General features: G+C 53.1%; 1 protein-coding gene across 2 annotated transcripts; it reads right to left on the bottom strand.

Annotated features, from left to right (window-relative positions):
* Positions 1-575: 575 nt before the first annotated feature.
* On the bottom strand, positions 576-10,845 carry tm9sf1 (transmembrane 9 superfamily member 1). Of its 2 annotated transcripts, none has more exons than XM_069188070.1 (9): positions 10,531-10,845; positions 7,957-8,168; positions 7,013-7,144; positions 6,481-6,603; positions 5,123-5,451; positions 4,426-4,580; positions 3,445-3,630; positions 2,773-3,046; positions 576-2,016 (listed from the first exon to the last, which is right to left on the bottom strand). In XM_069188070.1, the coding sequence occupies exons 2-9, from the start codon at positions 8,158-8,160 to the stop codon at positions 1,623-1,625; spliced, it is 1,797 nt and encodes a 598-aa protein (XP_069044171.1). In that variant the 5' UTR covers positions 8,161-8,168; positions 10,531-10,845; the 3' UTR covers positions 576-1,622. The 2 variants fall into 2 exon arrangements, with proteins under 2 accessions (XP_069044171.1, XP_069044172.1); XM_069188071.1 differs by lacking the exon at positions 10,531-10,845 and adding an exon at positions 10,250-10,505.
* Between the last annotated feature and the right edge of the window lie 785 nt (positions 10,846-11,630).

Below are 11,630 nucleotides of genomic sequence, written 5' to 3'. Positions count from 1 at the left end.
TTGTAAGACTGTTCTTACAATAACAATAGCTCCTATTGTGAGACTGTTCTCCTGTACTGGACTGTAGCTCCTATTGTAACAGACTGTTCTCCTGTACTGGACTGTAGCTCCTATTGTAACAGAACTGTTCTCCTGTACTGGACTGTAGCTCCTATTGTAACAGGACTGTTCTACTGTACTGGGACTGTAGCTCCTATTGTAACAGACTGTTCTCCTGTACTGGACTGTAGCTCCTATTGTAACAGGACTGTTCTCCTGTACTGGACTGTAGCTCCTATTGTAACAGGACTGTTCTCCTGTACTGGGATTGTAGCTCCTACTGTAACGGGACTGTTCTCCTGTACCGGGACTGTAGCTCCTACTGTAACGGGACTGTTCTCCTGTACCGGGACTGTAGCTCCTACTGTAACGGGACTGTTCTCCTGTACCGGGACTGTAGCTCCTACTGTAACGGGACTGTTCTCCTGTACCGGGACTGTAGCTCCTATTGTAATGGGACTGATGTATTGTACGGACAGTTTATCTTCTGAATACAGGATGTGCATAAACAAGACATTGTTTGTAGGTCATTACAATGGATTTCTATTCTTATTTATTCATTATAATAAAAAGGACTGACTTTATTGAAAACAGATTGTATATTTACAACAGTACTGGAGTCACAGCCAGTCAACGGAAGTTGATAATATGTAATATTATATTGCTCCCCACCAACACACACCAACAGACACACGCGCGCACACAGTCTGCCCCCCCCAATCGGGACTTCTTCATTATGAGATCACTCCCCCCTTCCCACCAAATCTCAGGATTTGGAATCACAATTAGCTCCAGGCTTGTTCTCTCAGTCCTACATCACCCGTCACACTCACACTCATAAACACAAGCACTCACACACTGCCCACTCTGTGTCCTTCAGTGTCTCAGTCCTACACCACCTCTGTTGCACTCCCACTCTCTCGCAAACTCACACTCGCTCACATGCTTACACTCATGCCCACACTCCCTTGCACGCTCACACTCATTCACACTCACTCGCACGCTCACATTGGCTCACACTAACACGCAACACACTCTCAGTTGCTCACTCAGTCCCTCGCACTTGCTCGCAATCACACTTGCTCGCACGCCAGCACTCGTTCACACTTGTTCACACTCACTTGCTCGCAGGCCAGCACTCGTTCACACTTGCTCACACTCACACTCGCACGCCAGCACTCGTTCACACTTGCTCACACTCACACTCGTTCGCCAGCACTCGTTCACACTTGCTCACACTCACTCGCCAGCACTCGTTCACACTTGCTCACACTCACACTCGCTCGCCCCTCTCTGTCTTTTGGTCGGAGTTGCAGAACACCACACAACACTCTCCCTCCTCCTCCTCGTCTTCCTCAACAGCAGTAGAGCAGATGACAGTCTCTCCCTCCCCCTCCTCTTCCTCAACAGCAGTAGAGCAGATGACAGTCTCTCCCTCAACCAGCAGTAGAGCAGATGACAGTCTCTCCCTCCTCCTCCTCTTCCTCAACCAGCAGTAGAGCAGATGACAGTCTCTCCCTCCTCCTCCTCTTCTTCAACCAGCAGTAGAGCAGATGACAGTCTCTCCCTCCTCCTTCTCTTCCTCAGTCCATCTTGAGGTTGCGGTAGATGTAGCGGATGAAGGCCAGGGAGGACCAGAAAGAGACCGTGCCCAGCATGAGGGCGAAGACGAGGGCGGTGAGAAAGGAGTAGCCGAAGAACTCGACACTCTGGACCAGCCCGCTCATGCTGGAGCGGTTGCGGTAGTAGAAGAGGGAGTAGAGGAAGATGAAGATGCCGGTGGAGCCAGTGCTGAGCACGCTGCGCCACCACCAGCGGTGGTCCTCGCCCGACAGCAGGAAGTAGGTCAGCGCCACCGAGATGCAGGCGCCCACTGATAGCAGGATGGCGAAGACCACCAGCAGGATCCCGTACAGGGTGTAGTGCTCCCGGCCCCACACTGTGGCAAAGATGTAGTACAGCTCCACAGAGATAGCGCTGAGAGAGAGACAGGGGTTAATACAGACACACTGACGGGACACTCCAGTACATTAACACTGCACTGAGAGAGAGGGGTTCATACAGACACACTGACTGACTGGACACTCCAGTACATTAACACTGCACTGAGAGAGAGGGGTTCATACAGACACACTGACTGACTGGACACTATAGTACATTAACACTGCACTGAGAGAGAGAGGGGTTCATACAGACACACTGACTGACTGGACACTATAGTACATTAACACTGCACTGAGAGAGAGAGGGGTTCATACAGACACACTGACTGGACACTCCAGTACATTAACACTGCACTGAGAGAGAGGGGTTCATACAGACACACTGACTGACTGGACACTCCAGTACATTAACACTGCACTGAGAGAGAGGGGTTCATACAGACACACTGACTGACTGGACACTCCAGTACATTAACACTGCACTGAGAGAGAGGGGTTCATACAGACACACTGACTGACTGGACACTCCAGTACATTAACACTGCACTGAGAGAGAGGGGTTCATACAGACACACTGACTGACTGGACACTCCAGTACATTAACACTGCACTGAGAGAGAGGGGTTCATACAGACACACTGACTGACTGGACACTCCAGTACATTAACACTGCACTGAGAGAGAGGGGTTCATACAGACACACTGACTGGACACTCCAGTACATTAAAAAGCTCAATCTCGCGTCAGGATGTTGGACCTGTGCAGCCCTGCCCGCCCCGGCCAGCAGTACCTGAAGGGCAGGAATCCCCCGATGGCCATGTGCACAGCGGTGTGCTTGTACCAGGGCTGGGGGGGCACCTGGCGGGGGATGTTGCGGGTGCGGCAGGGGGCCTGGAAGGGGCCAGCGCGGTTCTTGCCCAGGATGCCCCCGATGACGGCCAGCGGGAAGCCCACCAGCGCCCAGACGCACAGCAGCAGCAGCACAGTGGACACAGGCAGGGCCTGTGTGGAGCCACTCAGCCAGTGCACAGTGTTGACCACACTCCAGGTCAGGAACAGGGGCGCTGGGGGGGGGGAGAGAGAGACAGGGTCACAGAGAGACAGACAGGCAGAGCACAGTGTTGACCACACTCCAGGTCAGGAACAGGGGCGCTGGGGGGGAGAGACAGGGTCACAGAGAGACAGACAGGCAGCGCACTGTGTTGACCACACTCCAGGTCAGGAACAGAGAGTGAGACACACCTGGGTGTCATGACAGGGATACAGACACAGGAGAACAGTAGGACACTTAAAGACCAAAGCATTGAGGTGTAGCGACACAGAGAGATGTGTAGACAGAGACAGGCAGGCTGACGAGCAGGCAGACAGGTGCTGTTCCTGGAGAAGAAGCTGAAGTCAGGATGTTAAAGACAAGACAAAGACCGACAAAGAGGAAGACCGGTAGAGAGACAGGACATGTTACCGGAGAAGAGACTGGAGGTCAGGATGATGTTCCAGACCCAGCGCTGTCCCTCGATCTGCCTGTAGAAGTGCGAGGAGACAAATCCCGACACGCAGCTGGTCAGGGCGTACAGCGCGATCGCGGCAGAGTTGATGGCGCCATGGCGATGCACATTGAACATTCCCAGCAGTGCCATGACGATGATCCCTACAGAAAAGAGACAGCAGGTGGTCAGCGTACTGTAGTCTGTCACCATCACTGCTAGTTGAGGTGCAGTTCCACCGCTGAGCCCGTGCAGCGCGAGGGGACGCCAGATCACAGAGCAGTATTCTGAACAGCGACGAAGCATGTACACAGTCCTGATTTTCCAAAGCCGGTAAAGATTTTATAATGAACGGGAACAAATAAAAGGAAACAAAGTCTAAATCTGTATAATGATCTGAGTGTGAACAGAGCATGAGATCAGTGTTGGGCACGATGAGTAATGAGTGTGAACAGAGCATGAGATCAATGTGGGTCACGGTGAGTAATGAGTGTGAACAGAGCATGAGATCAGTGTGGGGCACGATGAGTAATGAGTGTGAACAGAGCATGAGATCAGTGTGGGGCACGATGAGTAATGAGTGTGAACAGAGCATGAGATCAGTGTGGGGCACGATGAGTAATGAGTGTGAACAGAGCATGAGATCAATGTGGGTCACGGTGAGTAATGAGTGTGAACAGAGCATGAGATCAATGTGGGTCACGGTGAGTAATGAGTGTGAACAGAGCATGAGATCAGTGTGGGGCACGATGAGTAATGAGTGTGAACAGAGCATGAGATCAGTGTGGGGCAAGATGAGTGATGAGTGTGAACAGAGCATGAGATCAGTGTGGGGCAAGATGAGTGATGAGTGTGAACAGAGCATGAGATCAGTGTGGGGCACGGTGAGTGTGAACAGAGCATGAGATCAATGTGGGACATGATGAGTGACTACTGTGTGGCAGGATCTGCGTACTCACCAGTGGCCAGAGTGAGAAACTGTGCCCCAACCCCCAGCACAGCACACAGCAGGCTCTTACAGGAAGGGAAGCGGAACACATCAGTGTGGATGATTTTCCAGCCATTGTCACCCTGATCGAGGTCATCACAGCCTCCCTCCTCCTCTACATTGTACCTGAGAGAGAGGGGTTCATACAGACACACTGACTGACTGGACACTCCAGTACATTAACACTGCACTGAGAGAGAGGGGTTCATACAGACACACTGACTGACTGGACACTCCAGTACATTTACACTGCACTGAGAGAGAGGGGTTCATACAGACACACTGACTGGACACTCCAGTACATTAACACTGCACTGAGAGAGATGGGTTCATACAGACACACTGACTGACTGGACACTCCAGTACATTAACACTGCACTGAGAGAGAGGGGTTCATACAGACACACTGACTGGACACTCCAGTACATTAACACTGCACTGAGAGAGAGGGGTTCATACAGACACACTGACTGACTGGACACTCCAGTACATTAACACTGCACTGAGAGAGAGGGGTTCATACAGACACACTGACTGGACACTCCAGTACATTAACACTGCACTGAGAGAGAGGGGTTCATACAGACACACTGACTGACTGGACACTCCAGTACATTAACACTGCACTGAGAGAGAGGGGTTCATACAGGATGCTGTCCCTCTCTCACCGGGCGAAGTCGTTCTTCAGGACCCTCATGAGGATGATGATGACGAAGCCCAGCAGCAGCACCACCAGCACCAGCGAGTTGATGATGGAGAGCCAGTGGATCTCCAGCGTCTTGGGGAAGAAGCTGTAGTCGCGCAGGCGCTCGCTGCGCCGCCCATGAGGCAGGGGGCTCTCGAACCAGCGCACGCTGTAGGTGTGGGTGACCGCCAGGCCCCCCGCCGCGGTGCCGTCCAGCGGCACGGGCTTCACGTCCTTCACCGACACGTTGGCGAAGATGACCGCGTCGCCGTTGTACTCGATGTTGAAGTCCAGGTGCGTCCAGAGCCCCACCTGAGAACAAAGGGGGACCCCAGTTACCACAACTCACACTGCCGCACGCCCCTTTTGTCATGCGGCATCTGAGGGAGGAGTATTCCTGATGAGTGTCCCAGTGTGCTGAAAAATATCCCACGTATTGCCGAACGCACACACACACTCGAACGCATACGATACTCTCGCACACACACACACTCGCACACACACTCGAACGCATACGATACTCTCGCGCACACACACACACTCGAACGCATACGATACTCTCGCGCACACACACACTCGAACGCATACGATACTCTCGCGCACACACACACACTCGAACGCATACGATACTCTCGCGCACACACACACACTCGAACGCATACGATACTCTCGCGCGCACACACACACTCGAACGCATACGATACTCTCGCGCGCACACACACACTCGAACGCATACGATACTCTCGCGCACACACACACACTCGAACGCATACGATACTCTCGCGCACACACACACACTCGAACGCATACGATACTCTCGCGCGCACACACACACTCGAACGCATACGATACTCTCGCGCGCACACACACACTCGAACGCATACGATACTCTCGCACGCACACACACACTCGAACGCATACGATACTCTCGCACACACACACACACTCGAACGCATACGATACTCTCGCACACACACACACACTCGAACGCATACGATACTCTCGCACACACACACACACTCGAACGCATACGATATTCTCGCACACATTCAGACACTCTCACATGCACATGATACGCTCACACTCACGATGCTCTCGCACTCGCAGACACACGATGCTCTCGCACTCGCAGACACACGATGCTCTCGCACGAACCCTCACACACATTCCCACACGCAGACACTCTCGCATGCACACACACATTCGCACTCACACTTGCACGCACACCAACACTCTTGCATGCAAACCGACACTCTCAAACACACTGTGGGCAATGAGCTGTGCACTGTGGATTGTGGGCAGTGCTCTACAGAGTGCAGGGAAGCGGCTCTCTAGCCCCACCTTGTGGCTGTGAGGCAGGAAGCCACTCTCCTCCATGTACCCCACAAAGCCCCAGATGGGGATCTCGTCCAGAACGAACTCAAAATAATACAGCTCCTCCACAGCCTCCTTCAGCTGCTCCACCTGAAATAGAGAGGAGACCAGTGGAAACGCCAGGGAAATACAGTTACAAGGGAGAACAGGGTGCACTTTACACAAAGGGTGGTGGGAGCATGGAACAACCTGCCCAGCCATGTACATATACGTTTTGCTTTGGGGTTTTCTTTACATTGTCCGCTGCTGTAAAACAAAATATGCCCCAGGGGGGGACAATAAAGACTCCGTCTCATGTTGTTGTTGAAGCCAATACTTTGGCTCCTCTCAGGAAACAGCTGGATGAAAAGCTTGGCTCAATTAGAGACTAGTGAGCTAACGAGCGAGATGGGAGAAATGGACTCCTCTCCTCCGTGACCTGTCACGAGACAAAGGCGGCGACAGAGCTGCTCAAAGACGGAGACGGTCTCGAGGGGGACCCCGCCAGCGGCCCGCGCACCTCCTTCTCCGTCAGCGTGAGCTCGCACAGCGCCTTGCGCTCGGCGTTCTCCCGGAAGCGGATCTCGTACAGGCTCTCCGCCATCCTGTCCCCGTCCAGCACCTCGCCCAGGCTGAGCGCCTTGTGCCGCACCTGCAAGGCAAAACCAGGCACTGGAAGAGGTGCAGGCCAGTGAGAAACAGCGCCCCCTCTCGCCGCCCCCCCCCCAGGCCCAGCGGTAGAACTGCAGCAGCTGGCCGAGCACTGTTCACGCCTGCGCACGCGACGCACGGACCGCCAGGACCCTTCTCACACGGCACTCAAATTTCACACGCCGCGCTCGGGACAGAGCAACCGAGCACACTTTCTTCCCACCAGCTCCTACATTCACTGCGCTCAGACTTTACACACATCGGTAACCAATCAATCAAAGTTGATTTCTCAAAAGCACAACGATACAGCCTGCAGCAGTAGCTGCTGGTAATGAAATGTCTAGTAGTTAGGGAGCTGCGTCAGCATGCGCAGGCTGCAAAGGAACAAGTAAAGGTTTATTCCAGGCTGAAAAGAGAAGAAAAGAAACACAACATTTCAGTTTCTGAAGAGCTGTGGAGAAGGCTCCACAGCCGAAACGTTGCGCTTCCTTCCTTTGGCACATATTGCTCACACTCTGCTCTTCCTTTACACCAGGTGCACTGGTGCTCCACACACCTGCCAGATTCTGTTCTAGACGAGCTCTCACTTTGCACAATCGGGCTCTTAATTGGCCTAGACATAGGATCAACTGAAGCTCTTTACTGGTTTTCAGTCTTGGGGGACTTAAGAGCTCAAAGCCCACCAACTCACTGGCCGCCGAAACTTGGATTCACTAGTTCACTGAAGGATCAGAAGAAAGACCAGCAGGTGTGGGCGTCACCAGGACCAGGGCTGGGAACCCCTGCGGTACACCTTACTCACAGTTCACTCACCTCCTTGGGCCTGCACACTGGCAGGGTGTAGTAATGGTAGGTCTCCTGGGGGTTGTGGTAGGGGCCAACCTTGTTCACATACAGGGTCACGGGGTCGCCCTGCTTGTAGGTGGCTGCCCCGCCCCCTGAGGGGAGGAGCCAGCAGCTCAGCAGACAAGCCCACAGGCCCCCGCCAGCCAATCGCAACCCCAGTCTTATCATCATGACAGCCTCTGTGAGAGGAAGAGAAGGGTGACTATAGACATCGTCAGTGACCACTGCCTGGACACAGAAACCAGACACAGGCAGAGCGCACAGGCTCAGTGACCACAGCCTGGACACAGACAGACATTGCTATCCAGAGAGGACAGGCTCAGTGACCACAGCCTGGACACAGACAGACATTGCTATCCAGAGAGGACAGGCTCAGTGACCACAGCCTGGACACAGACAGACCTGACTGTCCAGAGAGGACAGGCTCAGTGACCACAGCCTGGACACAGACAGACCTGACTGTCCAGAGAGGACAGGCTCAGTGACCACAGCCTGGACACAGACAGACATCGCTGTCCAGAAAGGACAGGCTAAGGGACCACAGCCTGGACACAGACAGACATTGCTGTCCAGAGAGGACAGGCTATGCTCTCACTGCCATCAAGTTAAAGCAGAGCCAGAGATCCCCTTTCTGCTGCACTGTGAGAAACACTGTGAGATAAGCCAAATATTCCTCCCTAAAATAACACATCTAATCCCAGAATTCCCACACCTGCCAGAACCAGAACAGCCTTCAATCCTACTGGGAGAAGAAACTTAACAGAGCTGCTGCCCAGCACGTGATCTCCTGTCACAGCCTGAGGAACAGAGAGTCAGCCTACTAATAATATTTCAGATGGGTAGCTGCGTCAGCATGCATAGGCTGCAAAGGAACAAGTAACAGGTTTATTCCATGCTAAAAAAAAGAAGAAAGAGAACACAACGTTTCGGCCGTGGAGCCTTCTTCAGGTGTGAGCTGAAGAAGGCTCCACGGCCGAAACGTTGTGTTCTCTTTCTTCTTTTTTTCAGCATGGAATAAACCTATTACTTGTTCCTACTAATAATATGTTACTGTTGTAGGTATTTGTACTAATTGTTACTGCTTTGGGAACACTGTAACCATGCCAATAACTCCCTGAATTAAAGAGAGACACAGACTCAATGCGCACACTGGCTGTGGTGTTACGTCTGAAGGCACACTGTCTGTCCGTTAAGAAGGTATTTAGAGGAACCTGTATATCGAGTTCTACAAGACACAAACCATGTTGCTGCAGACACACTGACTGACCCCTCCAGGACCAGGACTGGACAGCCCCGCTGCAGACACACTGACTGACCCCTCCAGGACCAGGACTGGACAGCCCTGCTGCAGACACACTGACTGACCCCTCCAGGACCAGGACTGGACAGCCCCGCTGCAGACACGCTGACTGACCCCTCCAGGACCAGGACTGGACAGCCTGGGTTCAGACACACTGACTGACCCCTCCAGGACCAGGACTGGACAGCCCCGCTGCAGACACACTGACTGACCCCTCCAGGACCAGGACTGGACAGCCCCGCTGCAGACACACTGACTGACCCCTCCAGGACCAGGACTGGACAGCCCCGCTGCAGACACACTGACTGACCCCTCCAGGACCAGGACTGGACAGCCCCGCTGCAGACACACTGACTGACCCCTCCAGGACCAGGACTGGACAGCCCTGCTGCAGACACACTGACTGACCCCTCCAGGACCAGGACTGGACAGCCCTGCTGCAGACACACTGACTGACCCCTCCAGGACCAGGACTGGACAGCCCTGCTGCAGACACACTGACTGACCCCTCCAGGACCAGGACTGGACAGCCCTGCTGCAGACACACTGACTGACCCCTCCAGGACCAGGACTGGACAGCCCTGCTTCAGACACACTGACTGACCCCTCCAGGACCAGGACTGGACAGCCCTGCTGCAGACACACTGACTGACCCCTCCAGGACCAGGACTGGACAGCCCTGCTGCAGACACACTGACCGGACCCCAAACACATTTGGGAGAGACGATTGAGAGACACCAATTACCCTGTGTGGACTCAGGAAGACCATACAGACTCCACACAGTCCCTTACCAACAAATATCCAACTTGGATACACAGACAGGTCACGAGAAGTTGTACACGCGGCTTAATCACTCATAAAGGAAAACTACATTCAATTTTTTTTTTTAAAGACGAAGAACAAAAGTCCTTCTGTAGACGGAACATGAAATGCACCGATCCACAATTTCACCCGCTCACATTTGCAAACACGGGGAGGGTTCCCGAAGGAGCCGGCACCGACAGCGGAGAAGAGCTCGGGTTTGGAAAGACGCCCCGCCGTATCGACAGAGGCAGAGACCGCGCAGCCCCGCGGGCAGGTGAGAACCGGCGCCTCTGGAGAAGGACAAGTCACTCTGCGTCCAGCCCGGCCAGGCGCAAACACTCTCTCCCTCCGCCTGTCCCGACCGAGAGAGAGAGAGAGAGATTGCCAGGCGCTGCTCCTGTACGTCTAAAATCGCAGCGAAATGTTAGGCTCGTACCCCGGCCCGTTTCCTCGTCCCCGTCCGTTCCCCGGGGCTGCCCGTTTCAGCTGCCGGAGAAGCGGGCTCCGACTCCGGCGACACGCCGCTCGCAGTCCTCGGTGTGTGTGTGTGGTGTGTGTGGGGGGGTGCTGCGACCTGTTTCTTCTTCTCCGTCTTCCACCAAGGCCAGGGCCCCGCGGGATCTCGGATGTCGCCGGCTGGTCTCAACCCGAGCTGGGTTCCGCGGCAGGCGCAGAGCAGACACCTAATCCACGTCAACTTCCAAACAAACACCTCCAGCCGGGCTGTTCCGGGTGGGGCGGGGCCTGCCCCGAGGACGTCACCACGGAGGAGATAGGTGTGTGTGTGTGACGACGCCAAAGGGGCGTGTAGGTGTGGTGGCCATATTGGTAAAGGAAACTTTTTTTTATTGTAGCAACAGAACTACATACACTCATTGCAAAAGTACATACAACTTTATCAGGAGTACTTAATACAGTTGTATTTTACCCCCAAAAAAAGATTAAATGAGGTAATTAAAGATAAGGTACGCACAGCTTTCGTGTTTTTACATTTGGAAATAGTCTGGAGATATGCTGTAAAGGAAAGTTTTCATTTAGAAAATAAGTTAGTGAGCTATCAAACCGCAACAGATTAATAGAGAAGACGCTCGCATCACCTCAGGCGATTTCTGGTACATTTGTTCCTTCAGTGACACTGAAAAATACTATCTATTTAGAAACTTGAAAATACAGCTTGTTTTGAAAGCTATGATCATAATCTTTTATAGGAATCAAAGCTGGTGAGGGTTAAGACGAAATTCAGATTTTGATTGTGATATTTTTTCAATTTTTAGATTAAAAAAAAAGAAAAAAAGATACTTGTCCTTTCGGTAACATTCTCTCCCATTACCAAAATGGCGCCTCAAAGGCTTCAAGGCTGCTCACGGTTGGAGCGAAAGCCTTTGCAGGCATAACATATCGCGTATCGAGCCTTAGCGCCACACGTCAATGACATTAAAAATGGCATCAATGTTGCGTCGATCGACGCCCTTTCCTGGATCACTCCTCGTCAGGCAACACCAATCAAATGCAACTGATCGATCCCCCTGACTCGAA

The sequence above is a fragment of the Lepisosteus oculatus genome, chromosome 4 (assembly GCF_040954835.1).
Source record: "Lepisosteus oculatus isolate fLepOcu1 chromosome 4, fLepOcu1.hap2, whole genome shotgun sequence".
NCBI lineage: Eukaryota > Metazoa > Chordata > Actinopteri > Semionotiformes > Lepisosteidae > Lepisosteus > Lepisosteus oculatus.
This window is presented reverse-complemented; position numbering and strand designations above follow the sequence as displayed.

What these genes read in the sequence shown, in the direction of transcription:
- tm9sf1 (XM_069188070.1), bottom strand. Translation starts at nt 8,160, where the DNA reads ATGATGATAAGACTGGGGTTGCGATTGGCTGGCGGGGGCCTGTGGGCT. An exon ending in CTGAAGAACGACTTCGCCCG is followed by an intron (nt 4,581 to 5,122) that starts GTGAGAGAGGGA and finishes CCTCTCTCTCAG; the next exon opens with GTACAATGTAGAGGAGGAGG. An exon ending in GGGGGATTCCTGCCCTTCAG is followed by an intron (nt 2,017 to 2,772) that starts GTACTGCTGGCC and finishes TCTCTCTCTCAG; the next exon opens with CGCTATCTCTGTGGAGCTGT.